The following is a 26,318-nucleotide window of genomic DNA, read 5'->3' as shown; positions in this document are numbered from 1 at the left end:
GGTATTGTTTGTATGGAAGAATGACGGGTCGTTTCGACTCTGCGTGGATTATCGAAAGTTGAACAAAGTCACGATCAAGAACAAATACCCACTTCCCCGAATCGACGACTTGTTCGATCAGTTGCAGGGGTCGTGTGTGTACTCGAAAATAGATTTGCAGTCCGGCTATCACCAGTTGAAAATCAAGCCGAAGGATGTGCAGAAGACTGCGTTTCGTACGCGGTATGGGCACTATGAATTCACGGTTATGCCATTTGGACTCACGAATGCTCCAGTGGCGTTCATGGACTTGATGAACCGTGTCTTCAGGAGGTTTTTGGACCGATTTGTCGTGGTCTTCATAGACGACATATTAGTCTATTTTCGTAGTGACGAGGAACATGCCGAGCATTTGAGGATAGTGCTTCAAACCCTTCGGGAGGAGAAGCTGTATGCTAAGTTGAAGAAGTGCGACTTCTGGCTCCGAGAAGTTGCATTTCTAGGGCATGTGATTTCCGCGGGTGGAGTTTCTGTAGACCCGAGGAAAGTTGAAGCCATCAAGGATTGGCCGCGCCCGACTAATGTCACGGAGGTTCGAAGCTTCGTGGGCTTAGCGGGCTATTATAGGTGGTTTGTGGAAGGCTTTTCCAAGATAGTAATTCCACTTACCCGCCTGACTCAGAAAGGCACCAAGTTTGCTTGGAGCGAGGAGTGCGACCGGAGTTTCAAAGAGTTGAACCAAAGATTAACTTCGACTCCGGTGCTCGCTCTACCGGTGCAGGGCGAAGACTTCGTAGTCTACAGCGATGCTTCCTATCTAGGATTGGAGTGTGTCTTGATGCAAAATGGGAAGGTGATTGCCTACGCATCCCGTCAGCTGAAGAGCTATGAGAAGAACTACCCCATCCATGATTTATAGTTAGCGGCAGTGATTTTCGCCTTGAAGCTGTGGAGGCACTACTTATATGGTGCCCATTGTGAGATCTATACTGACCACAAAAGCTTGAAGTACTTGTTCACACAGAAGGAGCTCAATATGCGTCAGCGGCGGTGGTTGGAACTATTAAAGGATTATGACGTTGATATCCTCTACCACCCCGGGAAGGCAAATGTGGTCGCGGATGCGCTGAGTAGGAAGTCAGCGGAAAACCTTGCCATGTGGGTTACCAATCAATCTCCTCTATGGCTGGAGATGGAGCGACTGGACCTCGAAGTAGTTACTCCCGAGACTCCAGCTCTGTTGATGGCACTCGTTGTCCAACCGACCTTGTTGGAGAGGATCAAAGATCTGCAACCCGCAGACCCCGAGCTCCAAAAGGTGCGGCGAAACATCGAGGAAGGGCATGGCGGCGATTTCAGTGTAGATGCCGATGGTACGCTTCGGTTTAGAAACCGATGGTGTGTGCCGAAAGATAGAGAGCTTCGTGAATTGATTCTACAAGAAGCACACCGATCTCCGTATGCCGATCACTCGGGAGGCACCAAGATGTATCAAGGACTAAAAATGCACTACTGGTGGCTGGGAATGAAAGGTGATATTGGACGCTTTGTGCCGAAGTGCTTAACATGCCAACAAGTAAAGGCCGAGCATCGATTTCCAGCGGGAAAGCTTCAAAGCCTACCAATCCCCATTTGGAAATGGGAGGATATATCAATGGACTTCGTGATCGGCTTACCTAGCTCAACGGACGGCCACGATGCAATTTGGATAATTGTGGACCGATTACGAAGTCGGCTCACTTCTTATCGATCCACACCACGTGGTCGGGTGACAAGTTAGTGCAGGTATACTTCGATGAGATAGTGAGACTGCATGGGGTGCCGAAATCGATCGTGTCGGTTCGCGACCCCCGGTTCACTTCACACTTTTGGAAAAGCCTGCAGGAAGCCCTTGGTACACGGCTCGATTTCAGCACTGCATTTCATCCTCAGACCGACGGGCAAACAGAGAGAACCATTCAGACTCTGGAGGATATGTTGTGAGCGTGTGTCATCGATTATAAGGGAAGTTGGTGTGATCACCTACCTATGGCCGAGTTCGCCTACAACAACAGTTATCATGCTAGTGTAGAGATGGCACCGTTCGAGGCTCTTTACGGGCGTACGTGTCGGTCTCCTATACATTGGAGCGATGTAGGTGAGCGGGCTGAGTTCGGCCCTGATGTGTTGCGAGAAGCGGAGGAGAAAGTCAGCCTTGCTCGCAAGAGATTGCTCACGGCGCAATCGAGACAGCAAAGCTATGCTGATAGACGCCGACAAGATATAGAGTTCGCGGTGGGCGACGGAGTATTCTTGAAAGTTTCACCGATACGGCCTGTGAAGCGGTTTGGAGTGCGGGGAAAGTTGAGTCCCCGATACATTGGACCCTATGAAATATTGGAGCGAGTTGGTACGGTGGCCTACCGACTTGCTTTGCCGCTGAAGCTTGCGGATGTACACAATGTGTTCCATGTCTCTAATCTCCGCAAGTATATTCACGACCCCGAGCATGCGATGCTATATGAATCGCCGGAACTTTAAGGAGACTTGAGCTATGAAGAGTTTCCGGTAGAGATTATCGCCCGAGAGGTGCGAAAGTTGAGGAATCAAGAAATTCCCTATGTTAAAGTTAGGTGGAGCAATCATGATGATTGCGAGGCCACCTGGGAACTCGAGGATCTAATGAGAAAGCACCACCCTCATCTGTTCGAGGAGTGAGGTAAGAATTTAAGTTAAGTAAAAAAATCTAGTTAGTTTCGAGGATGAAACTCCTTTTAAGTAGGGGAGGATGTAAGGAAGTGAATTCTCGAAATTCGAAAGTTGTGCTTCGTCCAGGATCGACTGTTTGTCGAGAGAATACCCTTTGGGGAAGTTAAAGATGTCCAAAGCATAAAAAGTGCCTTGGAGTTGAGTCCACGAGAGCAAATGGTGCAAACTGCATCATTGGGCTAATGTTACTCTCGGGGACCGGTCTCTGGAGGTGAGAGACCGGTTCCATCGGCTGGGTGTAGCGGGGTTGCTTAATGCAACCGGTTCCTTTCAGGGAGGGACCGGTCCCCGAACGTGGTCCCAACGAGAAATACCGGAATTTGGCTAAGTCCCGAAAGTTCAGCTCTCGGGAACCGGTCTCTCCGAGAGGAACCGGTCTCCCGAGGACCGGTCTCCCGGGGAGAGACCGGTTCCCGAACGCGTGCGCCCGAGGGAGGCTCTCGGGGACCGGTCCCAAGTCGGGGAGACTGGTCCCTCCGTGCGAATTCTGCCCAGTGAAGGCAGTGCAAGGATGGAAAAGTGGAGGAGTTTAAGTGCAAAATGGCCATCATATGAGGGGTGTATATGGGAAATTACCCTCTCTCCCTCTCATTCTCATCCCCTCACTCCCTCTCATCACTCTCCCTCTCTCTCTCTAGAAAGAGAAGAAGAACAAGAAGAACAAGAAGCACAGGAAGGAAAAGGAGAAGAAGAAAAGAAAGAAGAAGAAGAAGGAGATCAAGAGGAAGGCCTTGGACACCTTCATCTTCCTCTTCTCTTCTCTTTAGAGTAGCTCAAGAGGTAAGCTACTAAACCCTAGCTTCTAAAACTTAGGGTTTTGGGTTTTGAGCTTTTGAAATGGGGTCAAATGGACCCCTAGCACCATTGTTGGTGGATCAAAGCTAGAGTTAGCGTTCCAAATTGCAAATGGCAAGATGGGAACCCTAGGGCACCCAAAATGGGGTTTTTTTGGTAAAATATGAGATTGATCTCATTTGAGGCCTCGTAAACCTATTTGGTAGGTAACAAAACGCGGGGGCGAAGTCGATTTCGCGATTCGTCGAGTGGGATTGGAGCTATCGGCGAAATACGGCCGATTTAGCCTTGTCTTGGACCGAGAAGGCCGATACCTCGTCGTAAAGTTTGCCGAGAAACATTTCTAAAGCCTCTACGTCGATAAAAGGTGGGGGGTGCCATCCGAAACTTTCGAACTCCTTTCTATGTCTTAAATTGCATTTAATCTCATCTCTTACATGTTGCATTGTAGGATTGCATAGTATACCTTTCCTTATGCTTTCTAATTGAAAACCTAGTGTACTTGGAACGCTTGGTAACTTAGATAGGTGAGGATCGGGTCGGAGCACGGATCCTATGATGCGAAGAAAGAGAGAGACCCGATGGGGATGTTGATGACATAGAAAGTAGTGTTTAATGTTAAATAACAAACGAGTGGTATCCAAATGTTAAAGAATAACGAGTGGCATTAATGTAGTGTAAATGACACTAGAGGTTTGAGAACCTAGGGATAGATGGATCCCTTAGAAAATGCCTTGTGAACAATGAATTTAGAAAAGCTAAATAGCATTGCATGAATGTCGGGAACAGACGATTCCGCGAGAGATGTTGACCCTAGTTCATAGGGTATCCTCACTTGGAGAGGATTCGATTGGGTTGTTGACCCTAGTTGTAGGGTATTCTCACTTGGAGATGATAGATCTAGCTCACAGTCTGCTTTTGGGGTGGTATAGCCATCCATATTCCCACATGGAGGGGATTGTCGTCGAGTACTCCGGAGTGTCGTGCGACTAGGACCACTTGGAGGTCCGGACCACATAGAGGTCCGCAGACGGTCCCGAGCTTAGGTGCACTTGGAGCTCCCTCCCCACTTTGCGATTGAAATGTGAGTTATTGGCGAACCTAAGGGCTTCGCTACAGATTGGGTGAAGGAACAGTGAACAATGTCATTGAACATTATTATTCGAACATGAATCGAATTCGTTAGCATGATAGTAAACCTTTACTATATGATGCATGCATTCATTATACATGATTATGGGCATAGTAGCATAGATTTCCTTTATGTCTTTAATGCTTTGAGATATCTATCTATCTATCTACCTGTTGTTGCTTGTGCCCACTTGGACCTAGTGGGGAGATCGGCAGAGTCGGCGGCCGAGCCCACTGGGAACTATGAAAGATAGTTCTCACCCCACTCTATTTTCAGTGGTAAGTACAGGGTTGCCGAGAGAGGACCGCGGCAAGGGCATTGTGCCCGATCAGTGAGACCGTGGTAGTATAGTAGCTTTCCTTTTTGCATTAGCACACATATGTATTTGAGAGATTCATTGTAAGTGAGGATTTGGAGAGCTATGTATTTTGGATGAATGATGTAATCATTTAAAGAAAATGATGTAAATGAAAAGATGCGAACTATTGTAATAGTTAGTAAAGTACTCTCTTTATTTCACATGTTATTCCTGTAAATTACCTGCTCTTGTAGTTGCTGGCACTAATTGTGCCTCGTTGAATGTGTATGTTTAGAATTTAAATACCTGGGAATTTCTTGTACACATTCTTGTTGTGAGCCTTGGGCGGACAGGGGAGGTGCTGTCCGTTCGGCGGTCCGCTCGGCGCGCCCGAATTGTGTCAAATTGGTAGTGGTTTCGGGGCGGGGTGTGTGTAAGGAAGTGAAATCTCGAAACTCGAGGATTAGACTTCGACTAGAATCGACTATTCGTCGAGTGTGTAGGCTTCGGAATGTCCGAAGGTGTTTATAATGCATAAAATGCATTAAAGAAGGGTCCGCGGGAGCACCAGTGCAAAATCTGCACTAGAGCAGAATTTCTCTTGGGGGCCGGTCCCTGGCAGGGAGGGACCGGTTCCATCAGGCTGGGCTGCGGGGGTCTCTGATGAGACCGGTCCCTGGTGGTGAGGGACCGGTTCCCGAACGTTGGCCCAGCGAAAATAGCTGAAATTTGGCTAAGTCCCGAAAACTCAACTTTCGGGGACCGGTCTCTCGGACAAGGACCGGTCTCCCGGGGACCGGTCTCTCAGGCAAGGACCGGTTTCCGAACGCGAAATCCCCTCTGCTCGAAATGGCAGCCTTCGGGGACCGGTCTCCCCGAGCTGGGACCGGTCCCTCACTACGAAAATGGCCCAGGGATGGCTGTTTCAGAAAATGAAAAGTTGAGGGGGCTATTTGCAAAATGGCCTATATGAGGGCTTGGGGGCCCCTCTCTCTCCCTCAGTTGCTCTTTCTCTCTCTCTTTCACACTCTTTCCCTCTCTCTCTCTAGAAAGAAATAAGGAGAAGAAGAAGGAGAAGAAAGAAAAAAAGGAAAAGAGGAAGAAGTAGAAGGAGAAGTCCAAGAAGAAGAAGAAGAAGGTCTTCTTCTCTCTCTCCTTCAAGCTAGGGCAAGCTTGGAGCTTGGCTTAGAGGTAAACTCCAAACCCATCCATGGTAGATTTCTTAGGGTTGGGTTTTGTTGCTTAGAATTGGTTCAAATGGAACCTATTGGGGATAAATAGACGGTTCGAACTCGAAATCGAAGCTCGCACCATGGATTTCCCTCTCGTCGCCATTTTAGGGCACGGATTTGGGATTTTGGGAAATCTAGGGTTTTGATCTATTTTAATGGGTCGTAAACCAAATTGCTAGGTCCCGGAACGCGTCGGCGAAGACGGTTTGCTGATCCGACGAGCGAGTGCGGAGTTATCGCCGAATCGGGTACTCGAGGGCTCGCTTCGCCCCGAGGAGTTGAAGCGGCGTGCAAAGACCGCAGCGTCGAGTTTTCTACCATCGCGGCATCGCCAAGAGGTGGGTGGTGTCCATCCCGAAGCAATCGGGCTCCCTTCTATGTCTTAGTATATTTCGATCTTGCATCTTGTATTATTGCATTATAGGATTATTATGCATTGCCTTTCCTTATGCCTTCCTTGATGATATCGTAGCATGTATTGGATACTTGATATAGTGGATTGATAAGGATTGGGTCGAGACTTGTGAATCCTATAGTGCAGAGAAAGAGATGGGCTCAATGGTTGGTCTAATGTTAAACAAAGAACGAGTGGCATCTAGTCGATAGTAAACAATGGACGAGTGGCAATTTAGTTGATAGTAAGCAAAAGAACAAATGACACATATGAGTCGTAGTGTATGTGAAACCTATGGACTATATGATGATTGTAACCCTAGAGGATAGGGTATTCTCGAGACGAGGATTGGATCATGCTCACGGTCTGTTTCTAAATCTTGTGATGGAAGCCCCACACAAGTAGTGCGCTCCGGATGTTGGTCACGTGGGATCGCCTATTTTGGGTCCCAAGGGTTGCCTATTTAGGCCCCGGCAGACGGTCTCGGTTCGTAGTGCGAGTTGACCCTCCCTACCTTCGAGATGGCTAGTGAGCAGTAGGCTCCGTCAGGGAAGCCATGAGATTAAGAAGCAAGTAAATGACATTGACGAACAAGTACATAGCTTTACCGTTGACATGACGACAGGTTAGTTGCTTACCGTTCTATTGAACATGCATTCATGTATCTATGATTGGGCATAGTAGTGTAGCTTCACTTTCATGTCTTTACAGCTTTACTTATCTATCTATCTATCGATTATCTACTTGTGCCCGCTTGGACCTAGTGGGGAGATCGGCGGAGTCGGCGGCCAAACCCACTGGGAACTAAGAAAGTTAGTTCTCACCCCACTTTTTACAGGTTCTAGTTCGGGCGTCCCCAGCGAGCGTGAGGATCGTGGTAAGGGCCCGGCGCTCTAGTCGCATTAGCTACCTCCCTTTTTGCATTAGCTGTCACCCTTTTTGTATTTGAGAGTAGATGTTGTATAGGGTGAGGTTTGAGCGATTGTATTCATATTTTGGAAAAAGTAAAAGATGTAATTGAATGTATTAAGTCAAATGAATGTAATAGATAGCCTCTTCTCTCTTTATGTACTTGTATATGTTTTTATACTTGTATTCTTGCTCTCGTCTTGTTGCACTGGTGGTGCTTCTTGATCGTGTATTTATGAATTAATTCCTGGGTAAATTCTTATACATGATCTGCTGGTTAGCCTTGGACGGACAGGGGAGGTCCTGTCCGTTCGCCGTCTGTTCGACGCGCCCGGGGCCGGACCAAATTGGTAGCGGTCTCGGGGCGTGACAGTGTGACACAACCGGTCTCTCCCAGAGGGACCGGTTCCCGAGAGCTGGTTTTCTGGGACTTATCAGATTTGTCAGCTTTCTCAATTTTCACGCATTCGGGGACCGGTCTCTCCCACCAGGGACCGGTTCTCGAGAGCACAAAACTTGCAGAATGCAGATTTTTGATTTTTTAGCTCTCGAAAACCTCCCACAACGCACTTTTGATCATTTTAACATCTTCGGACTTTTCGAAGTGTACTATCTTCGCACTTTGGTCAATTTGACTAAAGTTCGATATTTAGTTTCCGAATTTTCGGTATATTACAAATGTAATACTGGATTGCATTGTTTATAGCGTTAGTATGTTTGGTTATGTCTATAAAATTTAGTAATCTAGACAATAAAGTATAGTCTATTCCAAAATTGCCCTTAGTTATATTTCGTAAACTTTTTTTTATTGTTTACAAACAATATTTTTTTACCAAATTTTATTTTAAATAATTTTAAATTTTAAATTTTAACAAAAATATAAATTTAATATTTTAATTTAAAATATAAATATGAAATTTCTAAATTTAAAATCTAAAATTAAAAGTTGACAATTCAAAATTTTAAATTAATTTTTTTAAATAACGTATTGAAAGGATTTCGAGAGTTAGAGTGTAAAATTGTCATTTTACATAATATGTAGTGTTACCGGTTTTCAGTAATGCAAGATAACTCCCCTCTCGTTAATATTTTCGGTGTAATTCTACTCGATTTGTAATGCTATATTAACGACTAGATTATATAGCGGATGAACCAAACACGGTAATCCTGGCAGAATTTTGTGTAATTCTGTCAGGATAACTTGAACCAAACGCACCCTTAAAGTTAAGGACAAAAGAGGTATTTCAATTTTTCTTAATTTTGGTTCACATTTAACTCACGTTTAATCCTAAACTAGTAACTTAACGGATGGTAACTGTGAGGGCATTTTCGAATAACGGATGAACATATGAGGAGAATATTGCAAACAAAAAATCGTAGGGTAAAATTAGATATTTTTAAAGTTTTGAGGGGTGTATAGGCAATTATCCCTAAAATATATGACGTTTGATACAATTTTAATATTTAAATTAAAAAATAAAATATATTTTTTGGGGGGTGCATGTGATTGTATATTTAAACCATCGTTCCTTTTGAGTTATAATTTTTTCTTACATAAAAAAATAAAGGGATAATTGCCTATATACCCCTCATGGGTCTGGATATATCCGATCTGCCCCTACTTTTTTTTTTCTTTCTAAAATGCCCTTCATAGGTTCCACCGTTATTCCAAAATACCCTCACTGTTATCCCCTGTTAGTTTAACTCGGGTTAAACATGGGTTAAATGTATACTTGAGTTAAAACTATCTAAAATACCAATTTTGCCCCTACCTTATTATCCTAATCCCTTAAGTTATCCTTTCTTTCGCTCCCTCCCATCTTTCTTCTCCTACGACGCGCGACTTGGCCCCATTCACAACCGTCTTCAACCTAGGCGACAGCGAGCTTGTTGGAGAGAAAACCGTTGCTTCTCCTCTACCATTTCTATTTTGTCTTTACAAAAAAGTACTTCCTCCTTCTCCGGTGCTTCCTTCTCCGCTGTCTCCGCTGTCTCCGTTGATCTTCGCCATCGTTTCCATTATTTAGGGTTTTGGAGTATCCAAATATTGTGCTCTGTTTGAACGAGATCAGGGTCTACATTGTGTTCTTACAACTTTCTACGTAAAGAAAAAGGTAAGATTCATGAAATTTTGTAATTTTTTACATTTAGGATTTTTTAATCTGCTATATAAATTAACTTATTGATTTTATAATTAACTTCTTGTCCTTTTATTCTATGAATTAATTTCTTGTGATTTGATCTTTAATATCTTTTGCATGCATCAAAATTCATTATATATGGTGTTATTTAAATCTAGATGTTGATTTGCAATTTCAGCATGGCACCAGATTATAGATTGAAAGTTATGTATGGGGGAGTGTTTAAACCAGTAAAGACAAAGTTAGGCAGAAAATATGTGTATGGAATGCAAACTTGCTACACAGTGCTTAGTGATACATATACTTTAAAAGAGTTTTTTGAAGATATCAAAAAAATGTGGGATTGGGGAGAAACAGAATATGTGCGAGTGGCTTATAAATCAAAGAAGACCAAAGGAAAAGCTCAAAAGTTTATTGATATTAAAGATGAAAGTGATTTTCTTGATATGTTAGAGCAATTCACAGATGGTACAGAGATAGAAATATTTGTTACTATTAGTTCCGATGGCATTCCTTTTAATTTCAATGTTCAGGATGTAGTTGAGGATGTAGTTGAGGGTGAAATTGAGGTTGAAGATGATGTTAGAATTGAGAATGTAGCTGAGGAAGAAGATGATGTTAGAAATGAGAATGTAGCTGCGGAAGAAGATAATGTTGGAGATGAAGATGCTGATTATAATGGTATAGAAAATGCTGTTGGAGATGAAGGTGTTGCTCTCAAGGAAGCATATGGTGTTGAAGATGAAGGTGGAACTCATCTAGAGGCTGATTATGATGCTGTAGATGAAGGTGTTGGATATGAAGGTGTAGCTGAGGGAGTAGAGGGAGTAGATGAATCAGATAAATCATCTACTGAAAATTTTGAACAGAATTTAGGCTTTAGTTCCACTGAAACTGACTCAGATGAGGATGAGTTAGTTTATGACAATGAGAATCCAATTGTGGACTATGGTGTGAAGTATCCTGATGTCAATTCATTTAGAAGTGCTCTTCATCAATTCGCTGTCCAAAATCAATTCCAATTCAAGATTATTAAAAGTGATCAATCTAGAGTGACTGCAAGATGTACGACAGAAGGTTGTGGGTGGAGAATACACGCAGCAAGGATTCGAGGAGAAGCTACCTTTCAGGTAAATAAGTAAATTGTATTTGCTACTATGTCTAATTTTACTTTACTCTAATTATTTCTTTCAATCTATTGTGTCGACAGATCAAAACTCTCCAATCAGAGCATACATGTGAAGTTGTCAATAGATGTGGAAACAAGAATGCTACAAAAGGATGGATTGCAGAAAGAATCATTAATTGGCTAAAAAATGAAGGTGATATACCTGTGAGTGATTTATCTAGAAGACTTAAAGAGCAGTATGGAAGGTTGGAGTTGCCCTATTTGAGGGTGTGGAAGGGTAAGGAGCTCGCAATGACCCAATTACATGGAAAGTGGGATCTATCATTCTTAAGAGTTTTTGATTTTTGTGATGAGATTAAAAGAAGAAATGTAGGAAGTCATACACAGATTAAATTGATAGAGTTGGAGGGTAAACAACATTTTCAGCGAATGTTTATTGCTTTTGGGGCTAGTATTCAAGGTTTTTTAAGAGGGTGTCGGCCATATGTCGGTTTAGATGGAGCTCATCTTAAGGGTAAATTCAAAGGGATTATTGTTTCTGCAATTGCATTGGATGGAAACAACTCAATGTTTCCAGTTGCATATGGTGTGGTTGAGTCAGAAAATGCAGAAAGTTGGGAATGGTTCTTGGTAGCTCTCAAGGAAGCTATAGGTTGTCCTAATGGTTTGGTTCTATCCAGTGATAGGCAAAAAGGCTTAGATAAGGCCCTTCTAGCTGTCTATCCTACTGCTGAACATCGTGAATGCATGCGTCACTTATATAGTAACTTCAAGAAACGATTTCGAGGAGATATTTTGAAGAAACATCTATGGGGAGCAGCTAGGGCATATACAAGTTCAGCATTTCAATACCATATGGAAAGGGTGCAGATGGCAGATAGTAGAGTGGTTGATTACTTAAGAGAAAATCATGGTCATGTATGGAGCCGCTCTTTATTTGGAATAGATGCTAAGTGCGAACAAGAAACCAATAATATCTCTGAGACTTTTAATTCTTGGATCAGTAAAGAAAGGAATAGACCGGTGATAGATATGATGGATGCCATAAGGCAGAAAATAATGATTATGATGAACAAAAGAAGAAGAGATGCAGCAAAATGGTCAACAAAGCTTGTACCGGGAGCAACTAAGCATATCAACAATTTGACCAAGGTAAATATAAAAATTTGCTTGTTGTTTCTTACTATAAATTATTTCTAAACAAGCAAACTTACAAACTTGTATTGTGTTAATGCTAGGATCTTGGAATTTATAAAGTGTTGAGGTGTAGTGATGAGCAAGCGGAGATAGAAGGGCCTAATGCTAGATGTGATGTAAGGTTGGATGAGAGGACATGCACATGTAGAAGATGGCAAGTCTCTGGATTGCCCTGTGTACATGCAATTGCTTTTATAGCTAAGATGAAACTCAATGCTGAAGATTATGCATCATCATACTTCACTGTGGAGAGGTATCGAGATGCCTATTCATTAAATATTAAGCCATTGCCTGCCCAAGAGGAATGGAAAAAGAGTGATATAGGTTTTAGTGTGTTGCCACCTATATTAGCAAGACCTGCTGGCAGGCCACGAAAAAAGAGAATAAGGGGAGCGGGAGAGATGATTAAGAGAAAACACAAATGTGCTAGATGTGGTGGTTTTGGCCATCATGCAAGAACTTGTAAGAATACTGTTCCAGTAGAAGGTTCTAGCATACAATCTAAAAGGTAATTTATTTCTTTCAACTTACTATATTATCTTTCATATTTTTCAGTAGTTTCAATATCTAGATATAGTAATCGTGAACTTCTTTTCAGCAAAATAAGAAGAAAAACTAGTGGATCGCAACAACAAGAGCACGATTCTGAACATGCGGCAGCAGCAATATCACAGCAGCAAAAAGGGTTATTTTATGATGCTACATCTTTTCATCAAGCTATTATCTTCTCTTTCATTTTTCTTATACTCTTGTTTTATATAATTAGTGATTTTAAACTTTGATTTCAGTAAGAAAAGGAAGAGAAATAGTGGATCGCAGCAGCAAGAGCTAGCTCAAGATGTAGCAGAAGGGTCAGTACCGCAGCAAAGGGGCAATACTGCATCTTCAAGGTAATCTATTTTCATCAAGCTATTACAATATTTTCAAGGTAATACAGCATCTTAGTCTTAAGTGCTAAGTTTACTGACTTTAAACTTCATTTTTAGGAAGAAAAGAAGGAAAATTAGCGGATCGCAGCAGCGGGAGTTAGATTCTCAAGTTGCAGCAGAAACATCACAACAGCAGGGAGTATTTCATGATAGATTGCTACATTCTCAACAGGGTTCAACCATTTCTAGCATTGATGCAAATAGATTGCTAGGTTGAGAGTCAGTTCATGTTAAGAATGCTCTGTTATCTTTTGGATGAATGCTCTGTTATTTTTTAGATGATGATGATCCTATTATTTTTTGGATGATGATGGATGATTATGGCCTGTAATTTTTTGGATGATGATGGCCTGTAATTTTTTGGATGATGATGATGACCTGTAATTTTTTGGATGATGATGATGGCCTGTAATTTTTTGACTGATGATGACCCTGTTATTTACTGGATGTGGTGACTTATTTTTTGGAGCTTGAATGATATTATTGTTATTCATGATACAATTGTTATTCATGATGACTTTTATTTTTGGATGATGATGGAATTGTTGGTATATGAGCAATTGTCTCTGCTATGATGTAATCCAAGTAATTGCAAATTGCCCCAATTGCAATTACTTTTCAGGGGTATATAGGCAATTGCCCCAATTGCAAATATATATAGAGCTTAAATAAGACATCCTATATAAATACTTCTTTAACAGAGATACAGTGTTGTAATTGCATCCTGTAAACCAACCCAATTACATGAAAATTATATAATACTCCATCACATTCTGTATTATATAGTCCATCCATCATATCTAAAATACTCCCCTTATCAGTATATCAAGGATTACAATACAGAAAAGTAATTTAAGCCAAAATAGAACTTTCACTTCCATTCTTTGAATTTTTTGCTCAGTGGCTTCTCCAATTGCTTTTAGCTGATATTTTAGATCTAAAGTACTGTGTTGCACATCGTCAGTCCATAAAAAATAATTGCAATGTCCAACTCCTTCAACCTACAAAGAGAAAAAAAAAATTTCTTATATATTACTCGTAAGATAAAAAAAAAAAAATAATGTGCTTTCTAAAACTGCAACCATACAGTTAGAATATACAATAGCTTATCTTACCCCCCAATTTGGGCAACGGTAGAATCGACGTCCTTGGCTTGTTGGCTGCTTCGATACCCATATTCTACAAGATCTTCCGCAGTCGCACACAGGAATTTGTGCGTCAGGAGTTGATGCAGATCTCTCACTTAGATGGCTCATTATGGCTAGAAGTGAGGCAAATAAGAGAAAAAAAAAAGCTAATAGATGGAGAAGTAAGCTTAACTTGTTTTTGAGCCATGGATGTGCTTTTATAATGTTTGAAAAGAAGGTTACCGTTGAAATGACCGTTGGAGGGCAAATAGGAAACGAATTTGATATTTTAAGGGCAAATAAGAAAAGTATTAGCTACATGGAGGGCATATAAGAAAAGTAAGTTATGGTACGAGGGTATATTGGAATGGGCAAAATGGTAATTTTGCAGGGATAACGGCAACTGTTACCACCTCACTGACGGAATTTAACTGCAGGGGTAAATTAGAAAGAACTTGGAACATAAGAAGGGTATTTTCAATATTAGCCTTCTAAGCGGGGTAAATAAGAAAACCGAAAACTTTTCAACGGTATATAGGAAATTGCCCCATATATATATATATATATATATATATNATTGGAATGGGCAAAATGGTAATTTTGCAGGGATAACGGCAACTGTTAGCACCTCACTGACGGAATTTAACTGCAGGGGTAAATTAGAAAGAACTTGGAACATAAGAAGGGTATTTTCAATATTAGCCTTCTAAGAGGGGTAAATAAGAAAATCGGGAACTTTTCAGGGGTATATAGGCAATTGCCCCTTTTATCTATTTATTGCTGTAATTGAAATACTTGAAAACATTGCTATTTTGTATAATGTGGGAAAAATGCAAAGTTGCTGCTGCATTGCTGTAGTATAGCTTGAATGTGGTGAACCATTTACCACATATAAAGGCGGTGAATGGTTCACGCTTTTAAAATCGGTGAACCATTCGCCACTTTTAAAAGCTGTAAATGATTCACTGCTTCTAAGTGGTTTCTCAATATCGCTAAGGCTAGGGAATACCATGAAGGCGGTGAATGGTTCACCGCCTTCATAGGATTTTTAAATCCTTACGAAAGCGGTGAACCATTTATCGCATTCATTTGAAAGTGGTAAATAGTTCACAGCTTTTAACTTCCCCCGTCAACTCACTGCCCACGTGGCAGTTTGGAGCCTATTTTTGCAAATAAAAGTTTCATAGGCCTATTTTTAGAATACAAATTTTGGAGGAGACTAGTTGGGTAAAAAAACCGACATGGGACATGATAGAGTGAGAACACACACAAGAGAGACAAAGACAAATTAACGTGTGTATCATTAATTAATCAGAATAATAAAATAAATTTCTTCAAGGTGTTAATTGGGCCGTGATCATCTATAAATCTATAAATCTATAAATCTATATGAAGTCAGAATACTTTTTGCCACGTGGCATGTTATCTTTCATTCTCATCATCCAACCCTTCACCTTCTCACTCCTCTAATTACATGTAAGGTGCAACATTTAATTACATGCACCATATTAATATTATATTGGGTTTTAGCTATAATTTTATTTTTTTAAGAGTTGAATTTAGTCATACAAATTTGTTGTGTTTAATATGGTATAGCTTTCTATATATCAATAAGCTTTAAATATAAATTTTATTAAACTTTTTATATTTTGTTTCTATTATCTACCCGCTGCATCGCGCGGGTCTCTACACTAGTTTGTATTATTTACGATCAAGTTGTACGAAATTAATTTATACAATTAATGAAGACGAAGGCCAATAATTCTCCTCCTTTCACACAGTGTGTATATAACTATATATATATCTATAGCGTTGCCGTATATATCCATCGAGCTCTTTAAGAGACGCGCATACCATTTATGTTGATAAGTAACCCAATATTTTTGATTAGTTTAGATTTATTTCTGTCAAGTTTACTATAAGAAAAGACGGTCATAGAGGCGGTTTTTAGCTGTTGTAGAGGCGGTTTAAACCGCCTCTATGATTCGTAGAGGCGGTTTCCGCAACCGCCTCTAGACCGCCGGCGTAAACAGCGCCTCTACAATGTAAAGGCGGTTTGAGCGACCGCCGAGGGAGCTTAGAGACAGTCCAATAGAGGCGGTTTAGACCACCCCTACGAATTTATTTATTTTATTTTATTTTATATTTTTTATTTATTAAATAATAATTTAAAGACGGTTTAAACCGCCTCTACAAATATTATTTTGTAGAGGCGGTTTAAACCGCCTCTACGGGTAAGAGGCATGTTATTACATAGAGACGGTTTAAACCGCCTCTACATAAAAAATATCATAATAATTATATTAAAATAATTAATTTAGCTTTCATTTATGAGCAAAAAATTAAAAATTTATTAAAAATGATATATTAGCAATACAAAAAACAACACAATTCTTAACAAGAAGAAACACAATTCTTTAGCATTATTAAAAACTTTATAATTCAACATAATATGTAAACCAAAATACATAATCTTATCCAACATCTATACATAATCTCGTTCCCTCCAAGCTTGAATGTAAACCAAAATACATAATCTAATCCAACATCTATACATAATCTCGTTCCCTCCAAGCTCGTGACTTGCATTCGAAAAATAATTGTTTGGAGATGAGTCATTCGAATTATTGCCACCTGCAACCTAAACAGTATTAAGTAATATAAATTTCAATTAGCAAATTATTCAACAAGTTAAACCAAAAATTCAATTAGCAAATTAGTCAACAAGTTAAACCAAAAATTCAATTAGCAAATTAGTCAACAAGTTAAACCAAATCAACAATTAGCAAATAAGTCAAAAAAAAAAGCTTCAATGTGGAGAAAAACTGAAACAAATGACTTAAACCGTAAGATTTACAAATATTCCATATTTTACCTGCAAAAGGTGTGCTTTCACTTCTTTCGAGTACAAAATCTGAAAGAGAAAAAAGTCAAACTATGAGTCCCACTGTAAAATTAATAAATAGAGCAAGAGACACCAATTTGAAAGCCAATAAAAATATCTAAGTTTTATTTTCATCTGAAGAATTATAAAGCATAATTCCAAAGTAAATCAACAATATTAGCACTTGAATGAATCTCAACAATATTCCAATCTCAACAATAAATATAAAGGCACATCACTACAAAGCAACGATCATGCTACCTTAATAGAACTGTCCTTATCTGGAGGGCAGGACTCCATTTGTCCTTTAAAATGTCAAGGCATATCCTTCCAAGCTGCATAAATGAAGTTGTTGTATTAAATTTACAAATCCTCGAAGATGTTAATAGACAGCAAAAGATAACCTAAGATAATCTTAGTACTTGCCTTATCAATATTGGGATGATAAATTTTGGTAAGAAAACGAACCAGTTTCACAAATTAAAAGAAAAAAGAGAGAAGAATCTGAGTGAAATGATTGACTATTCATAAAATAAAAAGATTAGTGTTAAAACTCTATTCTAAATGTACAAATATAAAATTTTAAAAAAAGCAATAAGTGCAAATTTAAAAACCTCAATATGTTTAGTGCTCATATTGAGGTTTAGTGCTCATGCAACCTTCTCTTCTTTTGATTTAGTGCTCATGCACTACAAGGAAATCAATTAAATCTGAGAAACCTTTTTGTTTCTTCTTACTGCAGCTTCTTGGATCTTGGAAGAAACTGATGAGCCCCCCTGCTAGCCGTTGAGAGAGTTTCAAAGGGGGATGTAATAACTGAGATTTTTGATTTATTGATTAAACCCTTTTGTTTGACGATGTTCTTGTGTGTAATATAATTATAAGTGTACTCGTCAAATTTCAGGAGAAAACGAGTTAAAACGGAGAAGTTACGCGACCCGGAAGTCTGACTTAAGTGAATAGTAATTCCGATTTTCCGGAGAGGCCGCGGAGTAAAGGGGACTTTCGACACGTATCGGACTCCGAATATAGCATTCCAATAGCTCGTTTTCAACCGCTCAACTATCCTGGACCCAATGGCACTGACGGAATTGGATTTGGATGCACGGATTTCGAGAAAAAGGGGTTTAATGGTTTTTGCATATAGTTGTCTATATGTGGCTTTTGGTGGAACCTAGGAGGGATGGTTTTGTCGCAAATCGGGAATCTTTTCGGGCGAAACGAGATGCTAGGTTCGATGCCTCTGTCGTACTGATCGCGCTGGTGCGATCCGATCGGAAATCCGACGGACGGATCTTCGGGAATCGCGAAAAGTCCGCGAAGGGGCTGATTTGAGTAATCGGATTATTCGCGAAAAGGCCCTATATTTTATGCGTCGAATTGCGAGTTTTCGAACTTAGAGGGACTATCGTGCGTTATGCGACTGCTGGTTGAGAGCTGGGATTAATTAGATTCCTTTCGAGGGGGTTTTCCGCGAGTTTTCCGCACCTATATATAGGTTGTCCTAGGGTTTCTTGAGCTAACCCTAACCCTAGAACCCCCCAGCTAACCCCAGCCGCCCCTGCCATCCCAGCACCTCCCTGCCCTGCCCGTGCTCGCGTTCCGGCCGCCGCCGAGCAGCCCCGGCCGCCGGAAACCGCCTGCAGCCAGCTTTCCTCCTCTCCTCGGCCACCTCCCTCATCCATCTAGACCGAGGGCATGTGGGAGGGTCTCCACCGCCTCTGGAAGTGAGCCCCGGCCTCCTCCCACCTCAGGCGTGCCTCTCCCCTAGCTCCGGCCATCCCCCGACGTCGCCGGAGCCGCCGGAGGAAGCTGCGGCCAGCCCTGGTCAGCCCAGACCCGAGCCAGGCCGAGCTCAGGTTGCGGGCCTTGGGACCGCACTTCCCCTGCGGCCAAGCCCCCCTGTCGACCCCGGCGACCTCCAGCAACCCGGCGCGCGCGTCCCCGGCCGTCCCCGCGCCCCGCCGGCCGCCGCCAAGGTCTCCCGCCGCCGCTCGGGTCCTGTGCGGGCCGACCTTGGAGCCGCGCCACTCCCGAGCGCTGCCGTTGCCCTCTGAGGTGAGCACCACCTCCCCCTTGGTCTCAGGCACCGGATCATCGCCGCCCCGACCTCCCCCGGTCGCCGCCTCGCCGCCGGCAAGCTCCAACCCGAGAGGAAGTGTGCGGGCCCGATCTCCGCCGCCGCGCCACCGGCTGCTGCCCGCCGCCGGCCAGCACCTCCCCCGGACCTCCCCGACCTTCTGCTCCCATCACCGGCCGGAGCGCCCGCCGCCCGATCGCCGGCGGCCATCCCTAGCTCCCACAGCTCCGGTGAGTAGTTTACTTTGGTTCCAGCACTGCTGTTTTGCGTTCCGGTCACTTTTTCGGTGATCCGATGACTCCCTGGCACCTCGGGAGGTGAGCACGGTGATCGTGGGCTCGTGCTGAACACGATGCTCACCTCCATTTAGGTTAACGGTGCCCTGGTTAGTGAGTAATGTGCGATCTTCGCGCTGTGCGCACTGTTTCGCTGAGGTTCGCGTCGCTCGTGCGCGCGTGGTTGCTGCCGGCAGTGCTCCGAAAGGTGAGCACGGCCTCAGGCATGCTGAAACCTTGCAGCAAGTGCGATGGCAACCTCCATAGATCCCTGGTTTGCTGGTACGACCCGTTAGAGCCATGAAATCACATAAAATAATGTGATTTCATGGGCCATTAGGGATCCTTTTGCGTTTCGCTTCGTCGTGGCTGCTGTTGGCAGCAGGTTAAGGCTTAAGATAACCTCTGGACTGATCGTCCAAGGCCCCAAGCCTTTGCGGAAATCTATCGGTCATTTCCGGAGCGTTTTTCGGCGAAATCCGCCGATAGAACGCGCGTTCGACTCGGAATTCATCCGACGGTGCCTCGTGGTTGATTGTAGCGTCGCTGAGCCTTGTTGGCTGGTCACCCGCGTCTTCTCGAGGGTTCGGAAACGACGGGTGAGCGACGGTGGAGTTTCGGTACGGTTTCCGGGATTTCCGGCTGGTTCGGTAGTTGCGTTTGAGAAACCGATTTCCGAGGGGTTATGATTTTGGGATTTGTGTGAGAATGGTCGTGTTATTGTGTTTGTGGGTTAGACTCTAACCCGGTGGACCCTTCGTAGGTCCGGTCGCTTCGTCTCCGCCTTCGCGAGACCGTTTCAGCTTTATACAGGTGGGTACTTCGATCCGAAGTCGGTACAGTGGTGCACGCTCGGTGATGTCTTCCTTTACCCTATCTTTTACATCGTCTATTCATATTGTTTACTCGTTACATATTGAGCCTTGCACCATACTGTCTTTATTTACTCTGCCCGGTTGTCCTATGCGTAGTATTCTGTGTAGGGGTAGAGTAGATGGCATTAGTATATACTATACATGTGACCTGATTGGTCGGTTCTCCTGTTGCATCGGTGACCTGTTTGGTCGTTCGTTACTTTACGTACATTGACCTATCTCGGTCGGTTCACGTTGTACTTGATGACCTATACGGTCGGTTTGCCCAGAGGGGCAGTGATTGTCGGCTGGTTGCCGACGGTTGGCTATTGAGCATATCAGCATCGATCGTCACCACTCGTTCGCATTTCACGAACACCAGCGGTCTGATCCACCGCAGGGGGTGTTCTTTTCCGGAAAAGTGGTTGGGTTTGCCCACCCGTGAGCTCAGAGGTTACGACTGGGTATATGCAGGTTGAGTGATTGTGGCATTAGCCTGAGGTCTCCGGACCAACAAGGCAGGTTTAGATTGGGTATCCTTGGACTATCCACCAGTTGATGCATACATACAGTAGCAGTAGTTCATTACTTGTACATCAGTTCCTTACTTGTACTTTCTGTTCTTATATCATAGTAGCTACTGTAGTTGTTTACCTTTACTGTTGTTTAGCCTCCTTTGCTGGTGCGTACCCTCGCCCTCGTCGGCTTGCGGTACCCACTGGGAGGGGAGACATGTTTACATGTTCTCACCCCCCGCCCCCATTACAGGTGACGTCGCAGGTCCGAGTGGGACGGCAGGTGAGGAGCGAGTCTAGCGCGCGTTAGAGCTCCGTCCCGTTTGGTTATCTCTTTTCCCTTGCTTGAATAAATAGTAAACTTTCATTACGGTTCAGTTTCATTCGGTACTTGAATATTCAGTTTTCTGCTGGGTTTTCGTGATAAAAAGAGATTTATGGGCTTTTCAAGTAAAATGGTTTTCTACCCCTCGTGGTAGCGCTTGTTTTAAAAAGAAAAGGGTTTTCATATTCGATACAGTTTTCGATGGTTTTCTACCCCTCGTGGTAGCGTTTTAAAAGATAAAGTTTCCGTGTGGGAAACAGTTTTAAAAGAAGCTTTCAATGGATTTCTGAAACTTAGTATTTCAAACTTGTTTCCGGGTAGGAAACGTTTCAAATGATAGATCTGGATTTATGTTCAAAATTATGGATACAGTCGTGTTGTGAATGGTGAATGTATGGACGTCTGTATGTGCGGTTGTGGTCGTATGTTCATATGGTTGTGGTTGTATTCTGGTTGTACTCTGGTTGTGTAATTGTACTTGTGCGACGCCGTGCAAATACAGGGGAGACTCTGTCCGTGTGAACAGTGGATTCCCTATATTTGTAGCGGATTTGACATACTCTGGGGTCAGGTGCTTCAAAAAAAAAATTTAGTTGTTTCCGCTGTTTTTCCAAACTTAAAAGGGACCCCGGGGCGTGACAGGGGAAGAGTCCACTTGGCCTTTCCCTTTGATCATAGTCCTTCCTCAGATCTAATTAAGAGAGGTAACTAATGTATACTTGTTCCTTCCTCAATAGATATAGGTTTCTAATTAAGTCTAGAAAATAGAAAGAGAGAGTAATTTTTTAAAGATTTTTCCTCCATTGTTATCTTTGTTTTAGGCTAAGGTGATGGTGCTGCTTCTTGTATACTATAATAGAAAATTATAACTAGTCATATATGATGGATAAAATGAACATAATTAAAACTATATAAATCTTTATCATATATATCAAACTAACTTGTCAATAACATTTGGATGTGTTTGGGGATGTATGAAGAACTAATAAGTCTAGAGAGGAATAATGGTATTGGTATAGTGATGATACCAGAGATTAAAGCATTTTAAATTTATTTTATTCTCTACTACTGCATGTGTACGTAAAAAGTGAATGGCTTGGTGAACATCAATGAACAATATAAATTTCAGTGATAAAATCTTAGTCGTTAATTAATAATATACAAGAATTACATTGTAAATGTACATTGATTTGATCTGCTATACTTAGGATACATTTATACAATTATTTGATGGGCCTAATTTGCACCAAGTCAAGCATTGGATCGATGCTAGGAATGTTGATTTGTCTTCGTGTAGCTGCCACAGCAGATCAAAAAAGGCTCTTTGATTTATTTCCAACTCTTCGATCAATTTTGATGTGAGAAAAGTGGTTCGGAGACAAAAATTAAGCAAGCTAAAATGTACACTTATATATATATTCCCTATATTATTCTGATATTGCAATTCAATACTTACAAAATCAAAGTATTAGGATCTCGATCAATTATTCAAACTGCTCAAGAATCCAACAACAAATTAAACCACTAATCAACCACCGATTTCTCAAATTGAAACCTTAAAATAGCTCAATTTACTCGCTATAGAAGATCGAAATCGAAATACAGATCAAGTAATTAATCACAAATGATAAATCACAAATGATGAATCTAATCCCTAGCTATTTCTACAGCTTAAATAAGTAGGATATATAGGGGAAAAAGAGAGACCTTCGAAGACGACGGAAGAGGTCGAAGCGTGGCAGTGGACGAGCGTCGGCGGCGTAGGAGTTGAGGAGGGAGGCGGAGGAGAGGTCGGTGGCGTAGGAGTTGAGGAGGGAGGCGGAGGAGAGGGAGGGGATGGAGGCGGCGGCGTCTGTGACACCCCAATAATCCCACATCGGATGGAAATGGGATTGTTATTGGGTTTATAAGAGACTTAGACACTAGTAATAATAACTGGGCTTAAGCATTTTGGGCCGGTTGTTGGGTCCAACGAGTTATTGTTGCTAGTGGGCTGGGTCGTTTACATTTGGTATCAGAGCCGGTTCACCAGCTGGACATGTGTGGCAAGTCTCGGCTGAGCCAGGGTCTGGATGACGGGCTAGTGAGATGAGTCTCACATCGCCTGGTGATCTTGGGTTGTGTGTGTGATTGGACTGACGAGGACGTCAGGGCCTTAACAGGGGGAGTCTGTGACACCCCAATAATCCCACATCGGATGGAAATGGGATTGTTATTGGGTTTATAAGAGACTTAGACACTAGTAATAATAACTGGGCTTAAGCATTTTGGGCCGGTTGTTGGGCCCAACGAGTTATTGTTGCTAGTGGGCTGGGTCGTTACAACGGCGGAGTTGGAGGCGTAAAGAATGGGCCCGAGTTGTGGAGGGCGGAGGAGGAGTTGAGGAGGAAGAGGCGTCGGCAGCGTAGGAGTTGCTCAAAGATTTGAGGAAAGCGGAGGAGAGGGAGGGGACGGAGGCGGCGGCGGTGGAGCTGGAGGCGTTGAGGAGGAAGAGGCGTCGGCGGCGATGGAGTTGAGGAGGGAGGCGGGGGAGAGGGAAAGGAAGGTGTTCCTTGGAAAAAAAAGGGGGGAAAATGAGGGGGAAAACAGGGAGGCGCGACAGGGTTGGATTTAATTTAGGGTTTTTTTTTTTTTTTCATTAGATTTAGAGGCGGTTTCTAATGCCTCTAATATGTTTTCTAGAGGCGGTTCCTACACTCGCCTCTATACAACCGCCTCTAGCACCGCTTTTTCTTGTAGTAATATTTTGTTGGTTAGACATAAAAGATAAGTTTAAATCTGGTTCAGTTATTGTTTTTGATTTATGTCATATATAGACGGCTGTAAATGTGTGAAAAATGATCCACCATAGAAATTTAGTCTAAGAATATTTAATAAAGATTTAGTTTTTATACTCCTCTCTACCAACAAGTGGTATCAGAGAAAATCACGCTTCCAACAAGTGGTATTAGAGCCGAGTTCAAGAAGCCTTACGACGAAGAAAAGATCGTCGGCTTCGTGATCGAGGACGTAGAACGTGTCGGCATCGCGCTCTCCATCGACATCGACATCGATAGTTGATCATGGNTATATATATATATATATATATATATATATATATATATGTGTGTGTGTGTGTGTGTGTGTGTGTGTGTGTGTAGAGAGTGGAAAATAATGTTCGATCGAAGGTGTTGATGTGTTTGTGATGATGATACGGAGGGTTCGGAGATCGTGTGGGAAAATGATAAATAAAGCAATGTTCCCATCGTCTTCTTTTGTCCGATGATTTTGTTTTGTTTTTTTTTAAAAAAACTTATTTGAATCTTTCTGCGCGGAAGGTAGATAGGACAGATTTCAAGTATTTAGTAGGCCGTAACGCCCAGTCCAGACCGGAATGTGGGGGCGGGCCGTGCCTGGCCACAAATTAGATGACTATGCACTCGTTCAAGGCCTTAACGGCCTTTTATGGTCCAGTTGTACAAAATGTCGAAAGTAATAGAATAAAAATAAGAAATAGTATTTAATTTTTAATTGAAATAAGAGTAAGAAATATACATTTGCCCGTGGGCCCTTAAAACCACCTAAAATTCCGCCTAATAAAGCCACATCCCCTAAGATTACGAACGCAGACGCATTCTATTCTTGCTGACGAAGTAAAGGACCAACGCAAACGAATTATTATGCCTTTATTAAGGTCGGGTACTCCGGGACGACTCCGAATTATAGTTACCTCACAACCGTCCGCGGACACCGCGACGGTAGATCTGATGCCCCGCATAGAAAACAACGTACGTACCGATCGATTTCGGTTCAGATCCGTACCACGTCCGACGAATCGAAAGGCCCCGAACTAACGCATGGCGCCCATCCACACCCCCACCGACCCTCCCACTCTCTATATTAATTAATCAAAGCCCTTCTCCTCCTCGTCCTCCACCTTCCCCTGCCTAAGAAGGAGAAGGAGAGGGAGAGTTAGGATTTGGACATTTGGTAGGGTTTGGTGGAGAGGTTGAGGTGCAATGGCGCTGGAGTGGGTGGTGGTGGGGTACGTGGCGGGGGCGGAGGCGATCATGCTGGTGCTGCTGACGCTGCCGGGCCTGGATGGGCTGCGGCGGGGGCTGGTGGGGGCGGTGCGGCGGGCGCTGAAGCCGATGCTGTCGGTGGTGCCCTTCTGCCTCTTCCTGCTGTTGGACATCTACTGGAAGTACGAGACGCGCCTCACCTGCGGCGACAGCGACCACGGCCACGGCGGCTGCTCCCCCGCCGACCACCTCCGCCACCAGAAGTCCGTCATGAAGAGCCAGCGCAACGCCCTCCTCATCGCCGCCGCCCTCCTCCTCTACTGGCTCCTCTTCTCCGTCTCCTCCCTCGTCCTCCGCCTCGACCAGCTCCACCACCGCCTCGACCAGCTCAAGCGCCACGATGATTGATCGACGATTGATCGAATTTCTCCGTGTTCTTTGAATATCTGTACCTTTTATTGTATACACTGCTTGCACGCTTATGTGCATCCTGTTTTTTTTTCCCCCTAATCTTCGCATCATATAATGAAAGTTAACTGTACTCGTCACTTACGCTTTGCTTCTCTAACTGCGCTCTCATTGGTACATGTTGATAATGTCCCAACCGATTAGTTTATGACTGCAGATTGCCGCAGAGTTGTAATTGTAGTAACATCTTATTCTTTCCTACTGGAGGCTACTTTCGCGCATGCGGCATGAACTACATCTAATGGTAGGAGCCCTTGAATGAGGGTTTTGTTAACTCTTTTCTTGCAGTAAAAGGCGCGGAATCTTAAACTAACAAGGGTCAGATTGAGCAGATAAGAGAGTTGGCTTGGTTCGGTGGTCTTTGGGTATTCTCGAACTTTTCAGTTCAGGAATTGGCTTCCTTAACTTTTTCTTTATCTGCGATTTCTAGGTTTTGTACTCTTGTTGAAAACTTTAGACATTATACTTTGCACTTCTTTACTTAGTTCTTCTTTGAGAACTGATGATTTCGTACTTCCAGATCTGGTGATATTTTGTTATAACAACTAATTATTAGATTTTTAGGAATCTTTCATAGAAAGCTTTCCATCTGGTGTTCCAATATTGGTGAGAAACCATCTAGATGGCCTCTGATTCATCTTCCATGTAATCTATAATGTTCTATAGTACTTACCACGGAACGACACCAAACATTTAGCTCAAGTAGCTGTATATGTTCGTTGGCAAGTATTGATATACTGAGCACTGAGTGTAACATGTCGTTTTAAGGGCAGTGGAGTTTTTGCCCTTTTTTACTCTTTTTTTTTTTTGAGAATTTTTTTTTTTTAGAGATAGGTAGCACGCTACCCGCTTCGTTTATTTCATTTAGAAATAAACTTAGCTAGAAATGTGAATCAACTCGGATTC

General features: G+C 42.7%; 3 protein-coding genes across 3 annotated transcripts; all 3 read left to right on the top strand.

Moving 5' to 3' along the window:
- On the top strand, window positions 11,049-12,156 carry LOC109727215. The gene is made up of 3 exons (XM_020257221.1): window positions 11,049-11,909; window positions 11,996-12,075; window positions 12,153-12,156. Exons 1-3 carry the CDS (start codon window positions 11,049-11,051, stop codon window positions 12,154-12,156), a joined length of 945 nt encoding a protein of 314 aa, XP_020112810.1.
- On the top strand, window positions 12,000-12,845 carry LOC109706837. The gene is made up of 2 exons (XM_020227847.1): window positions 12,000-12,462; window positions 12,553-12,845. The coding sequence occupies exons 1-2, from the start codon at window positions 12,158-12,160 to the stop codon at window positions 12,734-12,736; spliced, it is 489 nt and encodes a 162-aa protein (XP_020083436.1). The 5' UTR covers window positions 12,000-12,157; the 3' UTR covers window positions 12,737-12,845.
- LOC109725379 lies at window positions 24,538-25,512 on the top strand. Its single transcript, XM_020254540.1, has one exon. The coding sequence runs from the start codon at window positions 24,942-24,944 to the stop codon at window positions 25,350-25,352; it is 411 nt and encodes a 136-aa protein (XP_020110129.1). The 5' UTR covers window positions 24,538-24,941; the 3' UTR covers window positions 25,353-25,512.

Source organism: Ananas comosus, linkage group 2, assembly GCF_001540865.1.
Source record: "Ananas comosus cultivar F153 linkage group 2, ASM154086v1, whole genome shotgun sequence".
NCBI classification, from domain to species: Eukaryota; Viridiplantae; Streptophyta; class Magnoliopsida; order Poales; family Bromeliaceae; genus Ananas; species Ananas comosus.
Note: the sequence above shows the minus strand (reverse complement) of the source record. Positions and strands in the feature narration are given on the sequence as shown.